The sequence below is a fragment of the Chrysoperla carnea genome, chromosome 3 (assembly GCF_905475395.1).
Source record: "Chrysoperla carnea chromosome 3, inChrCarn1.1, whole genome shotgun sequence".
Classification (NCBI taxonomy): Eukaryota; Metazoa; Arthropoda; class Insecta; order Neuroptera; family Chrysopidae; genus Chrysoperla; species Chrysoperla carnea.
This window is the reverse complement of record NC_058339.1, coordinates 16,202,905-16,230,843: the sequence shown is the minus strand read 5'-3', so window position 1 is coordinate 16,230,843 and position 27,939 is coordinate 16,202,905. Positions and strand designations below refer to the sequence as shown.

The following is a 27,939-nucleotide window of genomic DNA, read 5'->3' as shown; positions in this document are numbered from 1 at the left end:
CCAATTTTGCCTTTACTATTATGTACTATCATTATACGAATTTTCATCAAAATAGTTAGAGTGGATCTCGATATATATAAGGCGCAATCTAAATACTTGCTACCGGCGCTTTGTACCTTCGTTACAGCCCTATATAAAAGGGCATATTTTATCTGCAAGAAGTATAAATTTCTTACTGTATTCTTAGTGGTAGTTTTTTCTAAACCATACAGTATAAAACTCATTAATGTAGTTTAATATTCTGTACATTAAAATTGTATAGCATACCTACCATATATACCATTATGTTATACCAATAATAATATACTGATTACTGTTTACTTGTTAAAAAATTTAAAAATATAATTATATTAAATTTAATTAGAAATAATTTGAACAATAAATGAATCATCAAATTTCAATAATACCATTTAATTTCAATCCAAAAAATGTTTATCCGGTGCTGATATCAATCTGCAGCAATGACACACCTTAACCATAATACTCTGTCTAATCTAATTTATATTGACTTATTTTAGTAAAATCTTCTTTATAGGACTAACCTGCTGTATAGAGCTAATAAATTCTAGAGAAAAAATTCGTGAACCCATAGCGAGATGAGATTTTAGTGATTCTTTTCGCCTACCACTTGGATAAGTTTGATAATTAAAAAATAGTCTGTTTTGTCAAGGTCACGTTCCATGTTTTTATAACGAAACCAATGTCCATTTTTTACAATATCTTTAATAGCTTTTGCTATATTAACACATTATACCACATACCATTCGAGATCGAGACTGTACACTTCAATGGATTAATGCACATTAATTGTCTTAAGGGTCTATTAAATATACTATCGATCGACACACGCAATACTATCGATTAATATAAAATTGAGAGACTACAATGAAAGATGTTTCTTACCATCTCTAGCTGGATTTTAAGCGGACCTTATACCTAGAAGGTGTAATTAATTACATAGCTTGGATATGTTTAAAAAATAAGTATACATTTAATTAAAAAAAGTTGTTTGACACTTTTGTCACAACTTTGTTCAACATAGACAAAATTTATATAAAAATTTTTAAACTGTGCAAAATGAAAATCAGCTTGTGCAGAGCTTTAACAGGCACATTTTTATTAGACATTTAAGCTAAAAAAAAAGAAATATTGATACTTTTAAAGTTATTTATAAAATTTGAAATTAACAATAATTGTCTGTTTTATTTGCCTACAATAATTGTAACATTTTTTTAAAATCATTGTTAATTGTGCGAACAACGCCATAAATCAAACAATTATACTAAGTACATTGTTATTATTTATGATGTCGTCGCGTTGTAGGTGTTTAACAAAAAAATATATTTTTAATACACTGCACGGAGAGGATTAAATATTTTCCATGGACTGTTTAGAGTTAGACCAGGCATGGACCTATTATATTTGTATCTTTTGCATACACTACGCTCTCGGAGCAAGTAGGAAAGAATAGTGCTATTTAGTGTATTATAAGACTATCCGTTTCTACTTACACTGAGTGTAAAAAGTGTATGTAGAAAGAGCATATTGTAAAGAGGTAATATCTTGAATTAGAAGTGATGATCATAGTATTCACTACTGTGCATAATACAAAGTCCCTTTAATAAACGCTCAAATTCTACTGTATTATAACTGTGTATACCCGATCACTGGTACTTTATTGAAACGCCTCTCATCCGTTCTAAATATCCCTGCCTAATATACAATATTACTGGGCACGGGATAGTCAGGCTATTTTCTTTGCATTTTACTATTAAGACATCTGAGTAGACCCCTTGTAAGAAAAGAAAGTTTTATTTAATAATGGTAAGAATAACCTCTAGAAAGCATTGATTTAAATATAGACAAATTTAGCAAGAAGTTTTCTTATTAACTAGTGAAAACAAACAATTGACTGAGTTAATTGTTGAAATACAATGTATAGACAGTGTTGATTACGGAATCGTTTGTTTTTTCACGTCATGTAAGTAAAGTGATATAGCCAGCCATACATACATGTCACACACACATGACTGATATTCTTATATAATATATATTATACAATGTTCGAACATCATTTGCGCCTACACGGACAAACAGTGATGTTTTCGAAAAATATTTTCAGACAGAAGTTGTTTATTTTTTATAAGGAATATTTCTTAAATTTAAACTTTTGTTCTATCTCTAACGGTTTACAAGACCCAATTGAACTATGTTGCTTATTTACGAACTCTATCTCACTTTTTAAGTCCTGAGCACGCTGTAAAAATTTCAGCTTGATATCTCTTTTCGTTTTTGAGTTATCGTATTGACAGACGGACAGACAACCGAACGAAAATGGACTAATTTAGTGATTTGATGAACACCTATACCAAAATTTTGCTATATGATGAACATGGATGAACACCTATACAAAAATCAATTTTTTTAAGCGTTACAAACTTGGGACTAAGTAAACCTTGATATATTTCATAATAATAATAAGAGCCAATCATACTAAAATTGGACAAAGACCTCCTCCAGAATACACCACTCTTTTCTATTGAGAGCCTTCCTTGACCAGCAATCTCCCGCAAACGATACCAACTCGTCCCTCCATCGTTTGATAGGACGGCCTTTCCATCGGGTAAGATTATACGGTATCTATATACAGTAGAACGCAGTGTCCATCTGCAGTCTCTAATTCGGGAAATGTGTCCCGCCCATCTCCTCTTAAGAATTTTTTCACTGACTACGACATTCTTAGCTTTAGTTTTCCGTCTAATTTCGTGGCAACTTATTTTATCGGCTCTACCCATACCCAGAATTGAATGCTCCATGCTTTTTTGACACGTAAGCAGCTTTTTGTAATCTTTGTTTGCATAGACGCTTGTTTGGGAGCCATACGTTTTCATTTTCCATTAACGTATGGATATATTTCATATACAAGGTATCATTCATGGCATCATATGTAGTAATACAATGATTGATTTAACAAGTGCTCAAAACATTTTGATCATACAATAAATGTTATATATATATTATTAGGATAAAAGAATGAAGTAGGTACGTATTATTTTATATGATAAGTTTGAATGAATGAACAGATCATTTAATAATAATATACACTTCATATTCTTGATATAATCTGTTTGACTTTTCCACGCAGTTAGCTCAACTGAAATTGTTTGTTTTCTGAAATGTGATACGAAATGTCGTTATAAAAAAATTTTCTTAAAACCTTATTGTTACCAAACTTGTTTGGATTGTAAAATTATTGACTTGAACTTAATCACAATAATAAAAAACAATAACAATGTTTAAATTAATAAATAATTCAAAGTGTTTTTCAAGAAATAGTGTTTTCTTAGTGTTTCTTTTCGTAATACATACAGTTCATTTTAATAGTTATTTTGTAAATGGATTATTAGAAGAAGAAAAACAACCGACATTTTTAACGGCTGGTGTTGGTGATCATATTGCATTTAATTGTGAATTGGATTTTCCGCATGAAATTGAAATACCATATTCATTGCATTGGTATAAACATGTAAGATATTATTTTAAGTTTTTTGTTAAAAATAACCGTGCCTTTGCTTATAAAATAATCAAATAGATCAGAGATTGAGCTTAAAGAAGTACTTACACTATTTTCGACAAGTTTAAGTAGTAAGATAAATGGTCCATATATGGGGTGTTTACATGTTTCCATATAGGGGGGATGTTTAAAATAGATACAAATATTTCCACCGTGAAAATTGGTTTGCCGTACAAAATGATTCTGTTCGAGTTTGTATCTAATTCTATGATAAAAATTGACTTTGAATCTGATTTCGTGAAAAATTTTCTCTGCGTATAAAGTATAAAAATCATATTAATTTAATTCTGAGATATCGCAATATTTGGATCGATTTTAGTCCGTATCTCCAAAACTATTCGACCAGTCAACAAATGCACCCGATTTTTGTATTTTTTGGGTCAAAATTACCTTATATACTGAGTTTTATCGAAATTGGAGATTTAAAAAAATTTTCGATTTTTTGCAATTTTTTTAAGGGGTACCCCTTTGAAAAAAATGGAGAAAATCGGGAAACAAATTTTTGTTTCGGAATTTGATGAAAGTCAGTGAATGGGGTAATTTTGATCCAAAAAGTATAAAAATCATGTTAATTTAATGATTGGATGCAGAGTTTCTGATATATCGCAATATTTGGATCGATTTTAGTCCGTATCTCAAATACTATTCGCCCACCCAACAAATGCACCTGATTTTTGTATTTTTTGGGTTAAAATTACCTTATTATATACTGAATTTTATCGAAATTGGATATTAAAAAAGATTAAAATCCATAAGATTGTGAATCCATAAGAAAGGGAGCATAAGTGAGGGCTAGAACGTGATAGTCTTTGCTTTAAAAAGGAGAAATGGCCCGGAAAAGCGGGCGGGTATCTGCTAGTTACTTATAATTAAACAATGTAAATAAATAATTATTAGAAGTCGTATGGAAATCTTAAATAATGCAAATAATCATATACAATGATGTTTTACTATTTTTTATCGCTCTGCAAGTAATTAATATCAATTAAATGATATTAGATATCAGAGAAACGTGGCTATAAAATAATAGAGAAGTGGATAATTTTTACCTCAACACAGACAACATCTCAATGTTAAATATTAAAATATTTTTATACATTAACAATATTTATACTATTAGTCATAAAATTTCTGCATTCAGTGAGATAAAAAAAAAACAAGAGGTGTCGTGGGACACCCGGGTGGAACTATGTTCCTATCGTATCTTACTTTATATTATGTCTATTATGTTTAACTTTTTTTAATAACTCACAATTCATTTTTTTGAATGAAGAACATAAACTTTAGACAAAAAATAAATAAATTGACAGATTGTAAATTATTTTCAAAATATTCTCAAAATTCATGGCAAGCTGAATCGATTAAAAAAGTTTTAGTTTCCTAGGTCACACATCGTCGGATTTTGGGGTCGTTTTAAATTGTAGCACATTTTTTGGTTTTATTTCCCAACCAGCCAAAAAATTATAACTTGCGATAAGGAACATAGTTCCAAAAAGAAACCTCTCTCGGCCATTTTATCCCGCCGTTCAAACTATTGTCATTTCGACTTTCATTTTTGATCAGCTTCAAATCGACATGGAACCTATTCCATTATGTCCACCATTTGGCCATGAAAGCCAGCAGCCCAAAAATGACCCTGCTTGAAATTTTTAAGTGAAACCCTAAACTTGTCCTGGATTTGAACTTTCTAATTTGACGTGAAATTGAGATGACTTGATTATTTAGGGTTATTTGTAATCATCCAGTTCAAATTTAGACCTAAATTAAATCATATAATATCTTTCTTCTTTTCGGAAATGTGAAAAAAAGAGTGAAAACAAAAACTTGCAGATTAATTTTTCTACCCTGTATATACTGAGCTGTGTATTATTTAGCTGAATTATTTAATAAGATTGGTAATTCACAGAACTTGAAGCTGAAATTGTTATAGATTTATAGACATTATAAAACTTTTTTAATACAATAATTCTAATATAAATTTTGCCATTAGCAGGCAGGTCAACCACAACTTCCTGTAAATCATTTATTTATCGAAACTGTTTACAATTATTAAAGAATGATTTTAATTAAAGCAGGAAAGAATTTTACTAAATATCTTACCGAGATTTCCTATTTTTATACCATGCATATATGTAATATGCAAAGTATACTAAGTCTAGTCCCAAATTTGTAACGCTTAAAAATATTGATGCTATCAAAAAAATTTTTGTATAGGTGTTCATAAAATCATCTAATTAGTCCATTTCCGGTTGTCCGTCCGTCCGTCTGTCTGTGGGCACGATAACTCAAAAACGAAAAAAGATATCAAGCTGAAATTTTTACAGTGTACTCAGGACGTAAAAAGTGAGATCGAGTTCGTAAATGAGCAACATAGGTCAATTGGGTCTTGACCTATTCAAAACATCTTGTAAACCGTTAGAAATAGAACAAAAGTTTAAATATAAGAAATGTTCCTTATCAAAAAATAAACAACTTTTGTTTGAAACATTTTTTCGTAAACATCACTGTTTGCCCGTGAGGGCGCAATTAGACGTAAATTGTATAGTATGTATTATATAAATTGTATATGTATGTGCAATGTGATAGAGTAATCAACACTATTTATGCATGGTATTTCAACAATTAACTCAGTCAATTTTTTGTTTTCACTTGTTTATTATAAAACTAAGCTAAATAGAAGCAGTAAATTCGCTCCAGAAGTTGTACTTATGTATACGTTTGGCACATAGATAAATTTTGTTTTCATTGATGTAATAATTGATTAATTGATTTTAATTATTAAATTATTTAATTAAAATAGATCAATAATTTGATGACAAGGCTATCTATTGGATTGGTATTTTTTTGTGCGTTTTTTTATCCTTGAAAACAAATTTTGTTTTTCTTGAGAAATAGAATTATCTAAAGAAACTTGTATCCTATATGTTTATTGGTTAAATATAAAACATTCATATATTCGGCATATGCCGAATATTTCCTAAACATTGGTTGGTTTCAAAGGAGGAACCTGATCTCTTATAAATGGGATTGCTTAGTATTCGGAGTCCGTTGATTTCAACTACAAATGTTTTGTGATTTTCGACTGATGAATGTGTGTATCGTAGAATTTCAACAAATACCATAATTTTTCAGGGCTCAATTCCATTCAAAACAATATATATCGGTCGGAAAACACGGTTTAAACTTATGGTGGAAGCGCAATGAAAAAATGTATATAAAATTAAAAGCCTTGGTAAATTAAATTGATTTTTAGTAGGCATGTTAACGACAGTTGAATAAAAAAGATTAAGTAAGCTAATTTTATCGAAAATGTGTCTTAAATCACCTGTATGCAAGTATTGTATCGTATGTCACATAATTAATCTATTTAGTCTTGGAATGAACATGTGAACTGTGAAAGTCGACTTTTCAAATGGCAAAAACTAGATTTCAAATGGAAAACCCTTATTTTAATCCCCGGCTATAACTAAGAGAGGTGTTATAAGTTTAACGTGTCTATACCTATATCTGTGTACCTGTGTATCCGTTTTTCAGTCTGTGACATCGTAGCTTCTAAACGAGTAAACTGATTTTGATTTTGTTAAAACATAGCTAAGAATACTCTCGATCAAATAACCTGTCAAAAATTTTAGTTAGAATCGGTTCCTCCCTTTAGGAGCTACAATGCATCAAACGAATCGATCAGACCTGATTTTGTGTCGGGGTTTGTTTTTTAATTTAAGTTATTATATTTAAAATTACGGATTACTTTAATACAATCTTGTATATACGTTTAAAGTCATTCTAAAAATAGTAAATGTTACAAAATTTAAACGATATAATATTATTTATATGACATAACTTAAATTATCTTAATCGAATAATTTCAATTATATTAATAATCAAATATTATTTGATTATTTATTATTATATAAGTGATTTAATCAATTAATGAAATATTTTATTTGTTGCGTGACATCTGTAAATAACAAAACAAATGTCTGAATGTTAAGATATTAAATATTAATTTATTGAAAGTTGCAATTAATATTGCATGTTTATTTTTCTTAAAGCGTATTGTATGGACCGATATCTCAACGACAAAATTTTACCTTATTTTATCTTGTTGTTAGTTAAATTTTCTAGTAACTACACCTAAATTTGTAAAGGTTAAAGATTAAATTTAGGGTAAGAACCGTCTTTGTAGGCCCTACAGTTTCCAAAATACAGTTCCAAATTTACTATTTTTTTCGTACTCGGATTTTTTTACTCTTTTACTCAGAATTTTATAAACCTGTGGAAATTTCGATTCTTTCTACAGAAATTAAAGTAGAAAAGAAGAAAACTATGTATTTAGAAAAGTAGAAAACTATGTGTTTTCTTTTAATTATCGACAATGTTGCCGACTATGACCGATGTCAAAACTTGGATATTCGTTAAGTTAACTTCATAAATAGTCCAACAAAAAAGAGAGCTACCGGATCTGAATGGGTTTTATGATTATGAACCATTAAATGAGGCACTGATAATGTAATACAAAGAACATGGCTAATGAGAGATTAGAAAATAGGAGTTGCTTTGTCTTTAAGTTTAGTTTGGGTACAAAAAATTGTCATTTGAATGTTTCTGTAGAGGAGGAGAGATATACAAAAATTGGACCAATAGGGTTTCTGGAAACATCCGGAATATTAATCTTTTCTGGACAAGAATCAATTGACAGAATGCGGTCCTCAATTTTTACACACACAAAACTCTATTTAGCGCTTGCTCTATCTCTTTTTCAACTATATTTTTATCTGGTATTGAAGTATAATTTTATCCATGGACTTCCAGTCCCATAGCTTTTCATGACAAAGATGACAAATATAGTGTGGAATGTTCATAATATTTATTTTTACTTAGTTTAATAATTTGATTGACATTTTGACCCTGATACCAATTCTACGTTCAGGAAGTGTCAATTGTAGTCAACAAATGATCACGTATATAGGTACAGATATGTTTATATACACACCACATACAAACATAATCTATATTGTATACAAATTTACATTTAGTTGATGTGATTGTTGAAAATATTTACAACAATCACATGATTATTTATATTTATGTGATGCATCACCTACTGTTTTTAATGTTTTATTTCAATTATATTCATTTTTACTTGTTATATAGTCGTCCAATATGTAGTATAGGGCTGTCAATATTAAAAAAGCTTAATTGGCGGACTATATATACAGGAAGGTGGTCTATAATCATCCCTCTAAGAAAAAATGTGATTTATAGCCAAACTATTTGACATATGTTCAACGTCGAAATATTTCTATTTACAGGATTTCATGTTATAGCTAAATTAAAGTTGGCAAATGTACTTATTTGTATAATATATGCTCATGTGTATATAGGCAAATACATATACATATATGTATAACAACATGCATAAGGGTTTTCAATATAAGGGTGTTGTTTTTTAATTGTTTTTTTTGAAGAATATGTTACGAAATTCAAAGAAGAAGCAGTGTTAATTGTTTAGTGGATCAATAATTTGAATTGTTGAGATCAATATTTTCAGCTACATATATACGGACATGATGATTTTGGACAATTAAATTACAATAATTTTTTATATAAATGAGTACATTTTCCAATTTTATATTAGCGATAACTTGAAATCCTGTCATTTTCATGACTTGTGACCATGGGAACTTTTCTTAAGAATGACTTAAAGAATCTTTCCTCAAAATTTAAAAAAAGTCTGACCGAAATGCAGATTACATATAATTTGTGCTAGGTCTTTTACTGGTATTTACAGGTTTTTCTTTTTATCCGGTATCTAATATAATATAAGTTTACGGTATTATATTTATATATGAATGTCCTATATTTTTATATTACTTATATTATTTTTTTAAGTACAATTGTGCTCTTGTTATAGAGTTGGTTGGTGCCGTCGTCTATAAACAAATAAATACATGTAATTATCATATAAATAAAACTTACATAGCTACTTATTAAATGTACAAATCATTCTTTAGGGAAATGAACACTTAAATAATAAATGTTTTAGAAAAAGAATAAAATATACTGTAACATACTAAATTGTATCATCTCATATCGTTGTTTGGGAGGGTGTTGTACCATGAATCAAAATTCATGATACAACACCCTCCCTAACCAAAGAATGTTTAAAATTTCAGTAGATAACAGTCTTATTTTTTTACTTCTTGATGGACAAAATTAAAACTTTTATAATATTACATGCCGCTACTCATCTACTTTTCTAAGTTTAAACTGTCTTAACACCTTAGTGTCTAAAATAGCTTTTTAAGAGACTATTCATATGTATTTATCTTGGGTATACATTTAACATACCTAATCCAGTCAAGAACGTCACCAAAGGGTGAGAACAGTTAGAACAGCTGGTTCCCGTTTAGAGATTCGAAAAGGGGAATTAAATGTTCTTCTTATGTAGTATAGGAGCTAAAATAGGCACCGAAGTTCGCCTACTCTGCTCTACGACTTTCTTTATGGCCGAAATCAAAAATGATATAACACTGATTGTCGCACGGAAAACATTGCGAAAGATTTATTGTATTGTATTTATCTCGCATTAGTAAATAACGCAAAAATTCTTCACTCTGCCTTTTTAGCAATCTCTGAAAGTGTTTTTTTCTTATAATTAACTTCCCAGAGGAAGATAATGTAATGGGGCTGATTTTGAAAATCTTCAGTTTTACATATTTCCGCGGTTTCAAGGCCGCAATATCCGAATCAAACCTTTTCAATGTGATGTCTGTGTGTGTGTGTGTGTATGTATGTGCATATGTTGGTTCGGATTCTTTCGCCTCGATTATCTGGTGAACCAGTTATGACATTAACATGTGACGGGGCTTATTCGACGCGTAATCGCGTAGAACTGAAAGAGTTTTCAGCAAAATTAGCTGAGCCGTTTCAACTGAATAAACAGAATCTGAAAAAAGGATAAAAAACATCATTTATCTATGGTGATAATGATCGTTCCAGCATAAGTTGCTGTACATGTTCGAAGAATAATCTATGAAGGCTAACAAGACCTTTTTTTTTAATGTTTTTCCACCTCTGGGAAGTTAGTCATGTGGACTACAGGGGTCGCACTCACACGACTTCAGTCCTCCTTTATCCTGTTCCTATCCTGTATCTTATGGCCTGCCTACCTCTGGCTCATTAGTTGGTGACGCCATTGTCTCTCTTTGAACACTCAATATAGACACGTGTCAATGTGAGTTCCATTCCGTAAACATAGATAAATAAATTGTATTCAAATTTATGTGTTCTAAGTTCTGTAATGTAGAGCAACAAGACAAATTAATTTATAAAAAAATGATATTAATAATAATCGTTTTAGTCTTGCATGATATTTAAATCAACATAATAATAAAAACATCATACAAATAAAATCATTTCAAATGAAATCACCATTATTATTTAATAATCATTTATAAGATTATGTTTTTAATATCATATAGCACAAACTTCTTTTATATACAACTTTAATATTTAGACAAGAGCATTTGAATGAAAGTTTATCGCACTCTTGCACAATCTTAAACTGGGGTGTGAATATCAGACTCAATAATACAAAAGTCAAAAATGCATTCCATATTATTTACAACGAACAAGTGAAAACAAACAATTGACTGAGTTAATTGTTGAAATACCATGTATAGACTGTGTTGATTACTCTGTCACTTTACACATACATTCATGTCACACATATATAACTGATATTCCCATATAATACATACTATACAATTTGCGCTCTCACGGGTAAACAGTGATGTTTACAAAAAAATGTTTCAAATTTTGTTTTTTTTTATAAGGAACATTTTTTACATTTAAACTTTTGTTCTATCTCTAACGGTTTACAAGATGGGTCCTACGGACCTAAGACACAATTGACCTACGTTGCTCATTTACGAACTTGACCTCACTTTTTACGTCTTAAGCACGCTATAAAAATTTCAGCTTGATATCTCTTTTCGTTTTTGAGTAATCGTGATGACAGACGGACAGAAGACAGACGACAGACAGACAAACAGACAACCGGAAATGGACTAATTAAGTGATTTTATGAACACCTATACCAAAATTTTGTTCATAGCATCAATATTTTTAAGCGTTACAAACTTGGGACTAAACTTAGTATACCTTGGTATATTTCATATACATGGTATAAAAATAACGAGTACCGCGTTATAACCTCTGCTTCCTTTACCCTCACTTAACTCCCCTTTTGTTCACAATTAAATGGGTTTTTTGATGTCCTAATTAATTTGAAAATAAAATACAGCCCATGTAACTTGCTGATAATGTGGCATTCTATAGATGGAATCATTTTTAAAATAGGTTTAGTAGTCATGTAGTGGACTAAAAAATGACGGATTTTTTTAAAAGCGTTCATCCCCTATTTGACCGTTTTAGGGGATGAATTTCGAAAAATCCTCTTTAAATGATATCAATAATATAAAATCAATATCCTCTCAAATCAATTCCAAACTTCTATCATTAGTGGTTTAGGTGATGGACGTTGATTTGTCAGTCGGGACATTCTCTTTTAAACTTTTATACATGGGTAGATTATTTGTAGCTTGTACACGTTCAAACTAGTACAAAAAAATTGACACAAATCGTCTGTATCTTCAAAGGAATGTTTGTTCATAATATTGAGAAATTAAAATAAAAAATTATTTTAGAAAAAGTGATCTTTTCTTTTACTGTGACTGATAAATTTTCTAATTAATCAGTAAGTAGTCATTAAATGACATATTTTATTATCTTTTATTTTTTAGTATGTAAAGAAAATCACCACATATCTTCAAGAATTTTCTCAAAACAAAAATGGTTCATGCTATGAAGCCACATATGAAATTATACTAATACGCACAATTTTATTTAAATTATTAAATAATGAGTCTCAGAAAGTTCTTAATATTGGTATGATTATAAAGCTTTAAACTTTAGAAATATTGATAATAGTTTTTTATGAAAATGGTAACATTTTTAAAAGCCCACGTTGAATAAAAAGCTACATTTATTACGACTTCTCCATATACCACCATGTAAAGGAGCTGTTTTGAAATACTCATTAATTGATACACAAAATTTCATGTTTTTGTTTAGTATCGAATTTTTGTAAAATCCATTGAATTGAAACAAATAAATTATTATTATTAATATTAATGTTAAAAAATAATCACAATTTATATAATTAATGATAGGTAAAAATAAATAATTAAAAAAAGTTCTTGGTTCTCTTAATTGTATATCCGAAGGGCTCAAAAGTCAATCGAATTAAAATGATGACCTCATTTTTTTCTTTACTCTCATTGAATCATTTAAACAATTAGTATATCAAATAAATACTGCATTGGGAGAGTATATATAGTAAAATATATCCGAAGTGAAATAATCATTTCACATGTGTTTAGTTATAATTCGGGTATGCTTAGCCTTAGACAATCGCCTACATACCTTTTTTAAAAATAGAAACATAAGTATTATTTATTAGTTATAGGAATAAAAAATAATTAACTAATTATCACCTAATAAACTAATAAAGTTTTGAGTGATTTATGTTCAAACTATTATTCACACAACCAACCATGTGTAATTATGTTTCAAGGGCTTTGTAAAAGATTTTAATGGAAATTACTGAAATTACAAGATGAGTTTTTGCGATGTGCCAGCAAGGCAACAAATTGAAACTTGCAAAATCGGAAATTAAGGAGATATGCAAGGATTGAATAATATCTCATCGAGCTTTTATTATTTTATCATTATTATTTTATCGTTCAAAGTTGGGTGAAAAAAATGATGAATCTTATAGGTCCTTTTCAATTGAATATTTCTCTATCAAAAAATCTAGAGAGTGTGATAAAAACTATCTTAAATATTTAGAGAAACTTGCAGTTTATAATAATACCATAAAAATATAAGGTTGTTGATGATATAAAAACAAAATGTTAATTTAATTATGAGTTCATCGAAGAGTTAAGGCTAGAGTTTCTGGGATATCGTAATATTTGGATCGATTTTAGTCCGTATCTCAGAAACTATTCGACCAGTCAACAAATGCACCCGATTTTTGTACTTTTTGGGTCAAAATTACCTTATATACTAAGTTTTATCGAAATTGGAGATAAAAAATATTTATCGACTTTTTGCAATTTTTTTAAGGGGTATTATCCCTTTGAAAAAATCGAGAAAAACGAAAAAAAAATTTTGTTTCGGAAATTGATGAAACTCGGTGGATGGGGTAATTTTGATCCAAAAAGTATAAAAATCAGGTTAATTTAATGATTGGATGCAGAGTTTCTGAGATATCGCAATATTTGGATCGATTTTAGTCCGTATCTCAGAAACTATTCGACAAAGTCAACAAATGCATTTTTGTACTTTTTGGGTCAAAATTACCTTATATACTAAGTTTTATCGAAGTTAGAGATAAAAAAAAATCGATGTATAATACTACTATAGATATTTGGTTGCAAGCAAAGGCACGACTGTATGAATCCAAACCTTTTACAGGTATTACGACTGTATGAATCCAATCATTTTACAGTTATTACGAATACTAACCTAATAAATTACACATAACAACATCCTTTTAATAGATTAAATCTGTTGTAAAATTTTAGAACCAAGAAATATTCTCTGTGTACGAAGGAACGAAAAATGTTTTGGAAGAGTATCAAGGACGTATACAATTATTAAATTCTGGAAAAAATGGTTTTGGCAAAGGTTCTATCAATGTCACTAATATACGAGAAACAGATTCTGGATGGTATGAATGCCGTGTTATGTTTCCAAATCGATCGCCTGTATCCAGAAACAATGGAACATGGTTTTATTTAACTGTTGATGGTAGGTTTATTGTAACTTAGTTCCAAATTATTCAAGTTTTACACTTTAGCGAAGATAGAGGCTCATAAATAAAAACAGTAAAGTCAAAGAAGTAACAGATTAAGGAAAATGAAATAAACTGCTCACTTTTTGCTAAAACCTGGTGGAATGTGCCAAAAATCATTCGCAAGAAACGGATAGTGCAAATGTTTCTAATTGTTTATAAACAATAAATTAATAATTTAATAAAACGGTCCATTTAAAAGTTGACTTATAAAATTAATAAATACACAACTTGTATTACGTAAATGTTAGATTGTGTTTTTCCATAGCCGAGTATTTGTTAAATAAATGAAAAACTGTTATACATGTTTAACAAATACGTCATACAAGTTGCCTACCTATTAATTTTATTAGCCAACTTTTACATGCATCGATTCATTTAATTAACAATTAATTGTTTACTAACAAATAAAAAACCTTGCGTCCTTAATTCATAATTTACGAATGATATTTGACACCTACGAAAGATGGATGCAGGCAAGCTTATACCATTATTTTCGTAATTAAATAATTTTTATTCTGATACCAATTTCGATGGGTTAATCGATCGATGTATAGTTACTTTTATTGGCTTACCTGGTCATACGGCATGAACAGATCAAAACCGATCTTTTAATCAATCAAGAAAGATCATTTAATTGCGAAAATAATGGTATAAACTTGCCTGCAAAAACCGTTTATGGAAAAAATTAAAGTTAATGTAATTAAAAATTTATTATAATTTCCTGGAATTTAGCCTCAAGATATTATCCTATTAGTAACACTGCTTAGGGATTCTCTTGCTTGGTAATTTTAAGAGTTTGGTCCGCCAACAGACATAGTATTATGACTATTTTACCCTGTGAACGTAAAAAGAAAATGAAGTCGAAATTTTTCTACGGCCTTTTCTATACAAAATAATTCGCTGACTTTTTTGCTCATTGATGAAGACTGATAACAATTCATTCTATAAGGTAATCCAATCATGTTTTGTAATATTTTTAACCATTGATTTCAGGAGCAAATCTTTTAGCAATACCACCAATGAACATTACAATACTTGAAGGTGAAGAAGCATATTTTCCATGTATAACAAAAAATATGGATACAAAAGTTTCTTGGTTTAAAGATGGTGTACCTTTAAATGAATATTTAGATTTGAGTCATCGTTCTTGGCAATCAGATAATGGTTCCTTAATTATAAACCCAACAGCTATGGGTGATTTAGGTGAATATCGATGTGAAGCAATTAATGAAAATGGTGAATCACAAAGTGCAAGAGCGTATTTAAATGTTCAATGTAAGTTCTTTCATCTAATTTACTACAAAAGTTTACTTAGATATTGAAAAGTGATCACAAGTTTTTAGTTGATCAATAAAGAATTGTTTAATTAATTAATTGCTTATTAAATTTAATTATTGGATAATTAAAGATACTCGTAGATTATTTATTTAATTTGTTTTTTCATGAAATTTATTTTTTGTCTCATTCATTCATTGTGCTAAAATCTCATTCTGAGTGGTTACATTGTAACACAAAAACCATTACATCTTGACATCTGTCTTACCTCTGAGAAAAATCCAACATGGGGCTAAATAAATTTTATTTTTGATGCTATGGAAGGAGGCGACGTTTATTTTTGTTTCACCTTTGAACTTTTTTTCTTTGGGCTACATTAAAGATAAAGTCTCCGCTAATGCTCTAGCAAATATTCAAGCACTCTAAAGACAATATTAAAGCTGTTATTCGCAAGATACAACTGCGATTATGAAAAAATGTGGTGAAATATTTCATCAAAAGAAAGACCATATGCAAGAAGTTCCGCGGCGGAAATTTGGCAGGCATTCTGTTTCATTATTTGCCTCAGAGTTTTTACTTTGGATTAAAATTAAATTGTCGCAACTTTTCACAAAAATATGGCGTTTCTTGAATGACTCTATACAACTGTAAAATTTACTTTCTTTGGTCTAAATGAAGTTTCTTATATTTTCTGGGGCCATTCATAAATTGAGCGAAAAATCAAAAAGGGATCTTAAAGCGCACCCGAATGCGGTACAATTATTAATGTTTTAATGTTTGAGAAAACTCAAAAACGTCCGTTTTCAAGGCGAAAACGACCAATAATAATTGAAAATTATAATTTTTAGGTATTATAGATAATAATTAAAAGTTGATAATTATTTTTAGACAAAGCAAAAGTTGTGTATGCACCACGTGAAGTATTTTTCGCATATGGTCGTCCAGCATTATTGGACTGTCACTATCATGCAAATCCACCATTGACAAATTTACGATGGATGAAAGATGGCTATTTATTTGATCCATACAATGTACAGGGTGTATTTTATCGACGTAATGGCAGTTTATATTTTAGTCGTGTAGATGAATCACATAATGGGCAATATGCATGTACGCCATACAATGATTTAGGTACGGCCGGACCATCACCTAATATTAATGTTGTTGTACGAAGACCACCAGTATTTACAGTAAAACCACATAATTTATATTTGAAAAAATTGGGTGAAACTGTTGATATGCATTGTGATGCAATCGATGGAGATGGCGTTCATAAACCTATTATTAAATGGTCAAGGGTAAGCATTATCATTCTTTAACAGTTACCCAGCGAAGCAGTTGGCTCATAACTAGTATCTTCTTGGAAAGTTTTTTATCGGTGTTCAAGCTGAATGCCGAAAAAATAATACATGTTATTTTAATGATTTTCATTTTGTAGAAAGATTTAGCACCACTTCCAGCTGGTCGACATATTATTCAAGGTGGTAACATAAGTATAGAAAAAATTCAAGTTGACGATCGTGGTTTATATGAATGTACAGCAACAAATGAAGCTGCAACAATAACCGTTGAAACGGAATTAATGGTTGAAAACATTGCACCAAGAGCTCCATACAATCTAACAGCAAATAGTACTCAAAATTCTGTAATAATCCGTTGGGTACCTGGATATATTCGACCCTATTTAGAATATAGTATATGGTATCGACCTACAGATACACAAGAATGGCGTACAATGCGAATATTATCAAGTAAAACAACCGAGGGTATTATTACGAATTTAACACCGAATCGTGAATATGAATTTATGGTGTTAAGTCAAGATAAACATGGTGATGGTATGTTTAGTAAAGCATTACGTATATTTACTAAAAAGGAAAATGGTGATTTCCCTGATTATGCGGAAAGTCGTAGTACAATTGGAGCGTTTCAACAAATTGGTGCACCGGTAAATTTATCAGTGAAATTAACAACAGAAGGATATTTAGTTACATGGGATCCACCAAATTTTGGACGAGAAATTTTAAAAACATATATGTTACAATGGACAAAAGGACCAAACGAAATATTAGTTGGAACTACAGAAACCAAAGAAAACTATTACATAGGTAATTACCTAAATGTAATACAAACTACAATCGGGTCGTGACTAAACAGACTAGAGAAATAATACAATATCAATAGTAATTTACTTTTTTTAATTTATAGGCAATTTTATTACAGTTATGACATACAAATTACATAAAGTGCGAAATTAAATCTTCATATTAATTCTCTAACCCCGTCACGCCGATGACACTAAACCTTGTCTCGTTAATCAAATCGATATTACCTACCAACCATATCTGCAACTGCAATGTCTCACTGTCTTCTGAGGAAGATCTTAACGTTGTCTGTTTATTCATTTTCAATTTCTATGTTTATTATGGCAAAGCAGAAAATGAAATATTTAGATTTTGATCTATCGGAAAAATTACCCATAAGGCAAATTAAACACGAGCCTACATTGTAATAAATTATTGATAAAAAAAATAAATTCAAATAAAAAACAGGAACTTTCCGTTCATAGTTTAATTCAATGACAAAACGTTTGGGAATGCAAATGTACTGATTATAACAAAATAATGTTTAACTATTTTAGCTATTTTTTCTATAATTATTGCACATTTGAAGTCATAAAACATGCACCCATTTTGTTATGCCACTAAAAACTAAAACCCAACTGTGTCTAGATGAGGTTGCCTTTTAGTCTGTGATAGTTTTTACCCACCACGAAATGATAGGAACCGGGCCATCTTTGGTCACACTACTATAGGGTGTACTTAACTTATATTAATGAATAAATTTTTATTTTTTTTAGTACAAAATTTAGACGAAGATGAAACATATTACTTTCAAGTATTAGCTGTTTCAACAAATGAATATGAAGCAAGAAGTTCAAAATATGTGTTAACCATACCAGCTTACAAAAAAATTAAAGCAATATCAATTGGTATTATAATTGCAATAGCAATATTGGGCTCAGCATTTGCTGGTTTATTTTATGCACGTAAAAAATGGTGTTTAGAATATATTTCTGGATCAGATTCTAGAAAACCTATGACTAGTTAAGAAAACATTGGAAAGAATTTTATGTGAGTATTTTTCAGTCTAGACGAAGCGAATATATATTTCATTCGAAAAGAAAAAGATGACAATCACATTTGACGACATTAAAAGCGAAAAAAAAAAATCAAATCGTTATCACCAGTAGAGAAATTACGACTTTCGCTGATTAAGTCTCACATATTACAACATGTTAGTATGGTCCATTTTATTTTAACCCTAAAATACTTACTTAAATAGGATAGTTGAATGTTTTCAAGTTATTCATTGCCAAATTATATGCAAAGTTGCTTTTTTCTGCATCTAACAACCTTCTTTACCCAAAAATCATATCAATAAAATTCTATTTGATAGTTTATGGACTTTTAGGTCCAAGAATAACGAAAGTATCAAATATTCTGTATAAAAAACTTATTAATACGATGTCATAAAAAACAACACTTGTAGGAAAACATTAGAAATTCTCAAAATAACATTTTAGATTGTTTACAAAGTTACAGTTTTCAAATAGTTTTTAAATAATTTGCATATCTTGGTCAATTTTGGAGTTTAAGACCCCCCTTCCTCCTGATTAGTCGATTTTTCGGTACGAAATTGTTACAATCAAATAAACAACCGTACTAGATATTAAAAATGCAACACTTTTTTCCTTATTACAATGATTTTTTAAATAGTTTTATTTATTGTACTATTTTACTCGCCATAAAACTTTTTAACACTTGGATAATGAATCCTTTTAGTTTTAACAACCTCTTTTATGGCTTATTTTGTTTACCTGATTGATCATAAATGTTTATAATTCACTATCCTATTTAAAATCTAACATAATTTCAAAAATTATTAACAAAAATTAACTATTTACTCAAAAGCCTCATATGACTTCCATATGATTATGATTTTTATATGAAAAAATTGAACTTAATTTTGAAAAGTATTTTGGGGTAAAATTTTTTGTAATAAACATATTATTTAGTACCTATTCTTGTAAATATCATGTTTTAGTTGTTAATTAGCAGAGATTAAAATATTTTTATTTAAATACCGTTATTATTAATTATTAAAATTGTTTTCATTTTATAAAGTTGGCTATATATGTTTTGGTACGCCGAGGCTGTGCCTAGGCATGAATACTAATCTATGCAAGTATACCATCACGTGTATAACTAATTTAATACCTAAGATTTTTATTTGAAACTAAATTCAGAATAAAGTTTTTATAAAATTCATTTTATTTGTTTTATTTTACGATCTATCACTAATGTGGTTAATTCCGGGACCAGGATTCCACTTTCTGGAAACCTATTAGAGCCAGGTTAATTTTGATCACAAATTTGAAAAGAATGACCCAAATTTAAGTAAGATTACATACTTGGTTTATCAAAATTGGATATAATTTGGATGTGATAAAGCAAAATAAAATTTTTTGGATTCTGATGACGTCATAAAGTTTAAAAATTCCATTTTTTTTTTATAACACAGGCAAATTTGATCCGATCTTATTGGAATTTTTTTTGAAACCCACTAACTTTGGGTCATTTTTTTCAGCTGTGATGTCAATTTTTCGCTAGCTATTACTTTTATGCTTCATTCCAGGACCCGGACTCCATATTCTTGAAACCTATTAGCGCTAGATTAATTTTGATCTCAAATTTGAAATGTATGACTCCAATTTAGTTGGTTTACATACTTGGTTTATCAAAATTTTATAAAATTTGAATTTGATAGAGCAAAATTAAATCTTATGGATTCTGATGACGTCATAAAGAGTTAATTTGAGTTAGAATTAACATTTGAAGAAATTTTTCCAAAATGCCACCATCAGTACAAAAGAATAGACCCTTCGGTAATTCGCTAAAAGATGATATGATATGATAATACCTTCAAATAGTAAATTTTGTGAAAGATTTTTAAAAAAATGAAAAAATACTTCGATAATTTTCGAAAACAAGGCGGTCGGAAATCCTCATAAATGTGTTGGCTTTTGTACTTTTCTAATTTCTTACAGGGTGTTTCAACAATTAACTTAGTCAATTGTTCATTTTCACTTGATCATGATAAAATAAACTATTTATTGAACAAAAGGAACAAAAAGATGATAAGTATTAAATAAAAATAGTTAAATCCAACTAATCCAAAACTATTGTTTCAATTCTTAAATGGATACAATGTATTCAATCAATGACATATAGTTTTTATTTTCACAATAGAAAAATTTAGAAATGATAACATACTTGAAACAAATGATTTATTTACAAAAAAAAAACAAAAACTCTTAATCACGTAATATAGTGAACAAGAGAACAAAGTTCAATGTGATAGTATAAAGGAAATAGTTTTATTTACATTCATACACTGACAGGTAGCGAAAAAGGAAAAATTGTCATTCCTTTGTAACAATCTTTGACATACATTGGCTTTAATAAAGTTGCCATAGGTCTATAATAGAAATGTCGGATTCAATTCAAATTCTTCCACCCAGAACCATACTTGGTTTACCAAAATTGGATAAAATTTGGATGTGATAGAGGAAAATTAAATTATTTGGATTTTGATGACGTCATAAAGTTAAAAAATTCGATTTTTTTGATAACACAAGTAAATTTGATTCGAAACCCAATAATTTTGAGTCATTTTTTTTCAGCTATGATGTTGGTAATATCGATATTACCTACGATTTATAATCTTGGTTCTAGAACTATTTACTAAACTATCCTGATGTTTCGTATGCAATGAAATACGTTTAGTGTTTTCTTCCAGAAATATATGGTAGGTATTTCAGTTGTTCCACTTTCTGGACTTATCAGTATATTGAAAAATAATTGTGTTGAAAAATGATTAATGCTCGCATTATAGTCAATATTAATGACGATAATATTTTATTAACTACCTATTAGTTTTAATATGTTTTTAATATTCTAAAATAAAATATTGTATACATTTTTAACTTCTGTATAAAATTGAATGTTACAATATACTCCATTAAGAATTATAATATAGGAGTCCAATGGTTAAATAAAAAAAATGTTAGTCCCTTTTTATCAATATTGGCGTAAACTTCTCTCTTTTCGTTTTTGATCTATCGTGTTTACGGACAGACGGGCAGATGTACTGACTGAAATTAGTTCGATTAGACTAATTAGGTGGTTTTATCAACACCTATACGAAAATTTGGTTCGTATCATCAATATTTTTTCTTTAAGTCCCAAAAGTATGAAAACCCCTGTAGACCTCGCAGAGTTAGCTGAAAGAAAAGGAGTGTCTGGATTACCCCTCTTGCCTTTTCTATGAAATAAGATCATTGACCTTAGAATAACCTTGAAGGTCATGGTCAAAGTCATATTTGGGCGTAAAATATTTTGCTCTTTCCAAATCCACAATAAAAATTATTGGGAGTTCCCATGTGAACTCCCAATATTTTTTCGCTGTAGTTTTGAGGTTATGTTCAAGGTCACCATTGAATTTCCCGTCAAAATATACGTCAAATATGGTATTTTTCATTTTTTCCCCGCTGACTCCAGGACTTGAGATTGATGAAATTTCCACTACTTTCCAGGATGTGATTTCCAGGACTTTTGGCACACCATACTTTTCCTATACAAGCCGTATGAAAACCAATTCTGCATACCTAAGTATAGTTTGTATGCGGAGGTTTTTATAAAGTTTTTAATAAAAATAAAATCTTTTTTTTTTGTGTATTATTTGCGTAATCGTTCACATAATTATTGTTTTAATTGTGAAGTAATTTGTATAATTATTATTTATATTAAACATATCTATATTATTTTATTTCAATGATCAAGGACTTTTCATGAATAGAGCTTATAGTGTTTCAATCATAGTTTATTATAAAAAACGTGGCATTATCTTCTTTATTAAATTTTGAACAAAATTTATGCTAATTATAATTTGAATTATAATCAGATTAAAATTAATAAAAACTTTTCAGAATCCACTATATGGACAGCTTGCAGACCTGTATCATTACGTAGGTAGAAAGGCAGGGTCAAGGACTGGTTAGGCAGTGACAACTAGTGATGAGACATATAGTATTGTATTTTGTACATACGCGAATGCGAATGCTATTGCAAATGTTCATCTCAAATATTCGCGAATATTAATATGCATAATAGAATATTCATGAAATTTGGTTCAACTATTTTTTTTCCGTCACTTTATTGGCTGGATATTTGAACTAAACCATTATTTTAGTAATTTATATATTTTTAATTATTTAACATTAATTTATAGAAGTACAAATTCAGTGAGAGAAATTCAAATTTTAAAACAGAAGTGACGTCATAGTATGTGGCTTGTCAGACTTGTTAACATACTGTATGGTATTAATTACTAATATTTTGTATGGTATTAGCATGGATATATACTACTAATTACTTCATACGTGGGTATTACACCTGTAGTAAACAGTACATTGAACTGTCACCAATTGACAGCACACATTTTAATACGTCATCAACAGAGAGAGTCAAAAGTACTGCGTTTAAACATCTCAAAATTATTCTCTATTTTAAATGTTACATATATTTGAAGATATATTGCCTAAAATTCATTTTTCGGGGTAGTAATAACCTCTCTCAAACCCTCTGCAATTGTTGCAATTGCGTGACACTACCATGGCAATACTTCTTAAAAGTATCATTGGAGTGCCAAAAGTACAAACAACCCTTACAGAAAATTTTCATTTTTTCTGTAATTTCTCTAGTACAAAATTGTTCTATGCATGGACGACTCGACACGACTTATATTTCACACTTGAATTCCCTTAATGGATTTAAGAAGTTGTGTACTTAGCTATGTTAATTATGTTTATAAAAATTGATAAAAATATTAATAACTTGTATAAAAATTTGGCAACATTGTTGTATAAAATTTAGGTAAGTGGTTTTAAATTTTAGATTATAATCAATCTAGTTAAGATTAGATACACGGAACGAAATAGGTTCTTGTTGCTAGCCTAGATTAGTGTAATAAGAGCACGTGCTATTCAAATGAATTAAAAAATTTGTAAATTTTAATGATTACATCGATATATCGCTAATTCAGGGTAATCCCCTGGTTTTTATACCCTGTATATATGAAATATATATCTAAGTATACTAAATTTAGCCCAAGTTTGTAACACTTAGAAATATTTATAATACTTTGGTATAGATGTTCATAAAATCACTCAATTAGTCCATTTCCGGTTGCTTATGCGTCTGCCCGGCTGCTCGTCCGATATCACGATAAGGGATGTCCGGAAATAGGGTACTTCCGTCCCACTCTATGGACGTAAATCGAAAAACCACAAAGTCACATGTATATGACTTTATTGAGTACACTCAGGCAAATATTTTCCACCGACTCCCATAAAAATCAACTGATAAGGAGTCAATTCCTTGGTTAGTCTGTTTTTTCGGTTTGATTTCCTCGATTAATAAATAATCTCTACATAAATAAAATATTTTTGTTATACTAATTTTTCATTCCTTTTATTTTTTATTTGATTATTATTATTTCTTCTTTTTGCAGTATTATTTTGCAAAATGGAAAAAAAAAATATTTAACTCTTTAATTAATTATAGTTTTGTAAAAACAATAATAAAAATATAATATGAATTTTATAATTAATTTACATAAAATTATAATTAACATAATTAAAACACATTCAAACAAGTAATAATCTTTTGTTTGAAATTTTAAAAATAAATATAAAAACATAGACATCTTTGTGAAAATAATAATACCTATCTATTGTTCTTATAAAAACTTATTATTACTTATTATTGTTATTTAAAAAAAAATGTTCATCGCTATCTCTTCTTTCTATATTTAGATTTATTACCTTAATTTAATTAAATACCAATAAAAATATGCATAAAGTTTGTTATTGTTATAAACAGGATATGCATAAATACTTTAAAAGTTTTCTCTATAATTGAAAAAGTATACTTATTTTTACTTGACATGTTTTTTTAAAGTTTCTTAAGATAGCACAAAGTTCAAAACTCCAATGAATCCAAACAACGAAACAACAAAGTTCATTTATATTTAGTACAAAAAAGAAAAATGAGTAATATTTTTTTTGAAAACAATTATTTTAAAATTCCCGAACAATGGATAAAATAATTGTATGACGCATGCTTCGTTTTTAGGTACAAGTGTACTCATAAAATATACATATATGAAATCTGTCATTACTCATTTTCCCATTACATGGCCCATTATCCATCTTTGTCTCTACCATAATGTATTTGAAAATCATTTCAAAGAATATACTAAAATCTATTGCCATTCTTTATTGTTTCATGGTTTAAATATATGTTTGATGGTGTTTGAAACGTACATTCACTTATTGAAAACTGGCTTCATACAATCTGTAAAGTCATTCGAAATAAATGTATATATTTTTCACTCTTTTTAACTCTTTTCACAGAGTTCAAAGGATTTAACTTATTATCATTATTGGTTTTATCTTCTTTGTCTAAATTGACAAGTAAAACAGAGACATATGATAAAAGAAATGGTTACTTTTGTTTTAATGAAAACAAAGATGAACATATATGGTTTTATGCAATATGTATGATGGTTTCTTCTTCTATAATCTCACGAATATATGTCAAAATATGGTAAAATTGCGCAAGAAACTTATGAACAGAATAACGAAAAAGGGATATTTACATATATCTAACTCTCTCTAACAACCTTTATTACCATTGATGTGTTATAATGGTGGATCTCTTATGAGTCGATGTATATGTGGTCTTGTCAGGTCGATAATACTCTGTACAAAATCATGAGTACAACTGTACTCGAAAAATTGTACATACAGTTATTAAATAATAATACTGAAAAGTCTATATACAGTGAAATCATATGATTATAAAATGATATAAACAAATTATTAATATTAATAAGAATAAAAAAATGATTTTATAAACATACTCTGTGCGAAACTTAAAAGCAAAGTGTCTTTGTGTGTTGTTGATATATTAGAATACCGACAATCATAACCAAATGAACAGTATTCGGTATGATGTGTGAAGTGAGTGATTAATATTAATATAAGTACCATAATCGAAAATATTAAGTGATTAGAAGTCAAATAATTAATATAATTATTAATAAAAAATCATGATTAATTGTGAATTATTTAATCTTAATTCCATCAAACTACATTTGTTCAATTCAAAGTTTGTAACAATAAGTGAATTTTAATAGAATATGTAGCGGTTTTTGTATCAAAAAAATGGGATTCATTGTTGGAGTATTTTCATCTATACTGAATTAAAAAAATTTATTTTAAAATAAAATATTTTTAAAAATATCTGTGATAGTTTTAAATATAACGTTTTAACGTATATTTTTTTTATTTTTTATTTAATTTATTCATTTGGATTTTACAATTGTTTGTTTAGGTAAGTAAAATTAAAATCTTTATACAAAATTCACCTGATTTTTAAGTGAATTTGATGAATTGATTTGATTGAATTTGATGTTTGCTTTGTTTGGGGGAATGTATTTTTATTGAGTCTATTATACTTGTGATTATTAAAATATTTACAAAACTACCCTTAAAAGTTAAAATGGAATCTGCCTTTGCCTATTTATTTAAACAAGTTTGTGTTTTTGTTGTATTGTTGAGTTAAAATCATTTTGAAATTATCTTTGAACAATGTATAAACTAAACAAATTTAAATTCGAATATTTATTCGATATTTCTACCTAACCTCGAATGTAATGTCGGGGGTATACAACAATCGATTGTTCTGTCAAATAATTAAAATTATGTTTCAGTTGTTATACTTTTGAATTTAGTGAAATATCTATTTTAATTTGTTTTTATTGAAACTGTAAAATTAAGTGAAAATTGTGGAAAAATGTGAAATTATATTAAAAAGATGTGACAAATACAAATTTTTTATTTATTCATAAATTTTTTTAAGAGGTTGTTTCACTTTGTGAAATCATATTTCAATTTCTTGTTAATATTTTGGATGCCAACTTAAATTGTGGGTGTTTACTACTTTTTAATCGACTTCAAACAAAAACAGAGGAGGTTATAAATTCGACTGTATTTTTGTTTTATGTTTGTTACCTCTGAACTTTTGACTGGGTGAACCGATTTTGATGATTCTTTATCTGTTTGAAAGCTGGTACTTCCCGTGTGGTCCCATTTCTAGTTCTGATAACGACATCCATGAGAAAACCATAAAAGTGTTAAATTTGCATTAAGTATTCATGACAAGAGGACGAATAACTCAGTGTCAAGCCAACCGATTTCGATGATTCTTTTTTTATTAACAAATTAGTTAGTGTATTCACTAAAAATCGGTTTTCTTTTTGTCAAAAGTTTTTTTTTTGATAAAATTATAGGTGAGTTAAATAAAATTTTTTTAAAAACACGTTTCAAATACTTGGAATAATTAGTTAATGATATTAATTTTCTAATCAAATTAGTATCAAGGTAAACCAATAATACCTAGACGAAACTAGGGCGCTCAAAATAGATAATGTGGGTTCTGATATTATCATCAGATGAAAATTTTACGCTTGGATGAAATTCACGGTGTTTGACTTTCATTTGTAAGTTTATATATAAATTTTGTAGGGGGGTTAGATTTCTTTAAGAGATTCTAAAAATTGTATAAAATGCAAAAGTATAAGGATTTTTAAATTATTGAAACTTTTTGAGAAATTACCTTTCCTTTAATAATCGTTTACCCAAATTGATGTTATTTATTTTATTTTCAAGTTATTTTTACAATAACCCTCTGTTATGTTTTTGATAACTTTTTGCAATTTTAATCGACTCAAAATCATCGAATTTTGGATGAAAATTTTTTTCGAATATTGGAAGGGCCTAAAACAGTTAAAGAGCTAATTTTGGGCCCTGGCATCTATTTTATTTCGGTTAGGCAGATTAATTGATGCAATTTTGTAGTTATTTTTGGAAAATCTTTTTTAGAAACGCATATTGCTGTTAAACTTTTATCAAAAACAAATGACGTCGATATAAGGTCATATAAACAAAAATTTGACGTTAAAGCTGTCATTTGCG

General features: G+C 28.7%; 1 protein-coding gene across 2 annotated transcripts; it reads left to right on the top strand.

The window, feature by feature from the left end:
• The first annotated feature begins 3,287 nt into the window (after positions 1–3,287).
• Positions 3,288–20,107, top strand: LOC123295784 (protein borderless). 2 transcript variants are annotated; one of them, XM_044877242.1, is made up of 6 exons: positions 3,288–3,526; positions 14,230–14,455; positions 15,495–15,776; positions 16,665–17,074; positions 17,215–17,884; positions 18,637–20,107. In XM_044877242.1, exons 1-6 carry the CDS (start codon positions 3,293–3,295, stop codon positions 18,885–18,887), a joined length of 2,073 nt encoding a protein of 690 aa, XP_044733177.1. In that variant the 5' UTR covers positions 3,288–3,292; the 3' UTR covers positions 18,888–20,107. The 2 variants fall into 2 exon arrangements, with proteins under 2 accessions (XP_044733177.1, XP_044733176.1); XM_044877241.1 differs by having other exon boundaries at positions 14,230–14,471; positions 15,490–15,776.
• The last annotated feature ends 7,832 nt before the right edge of the window (positions 20,108–27,939 follow it).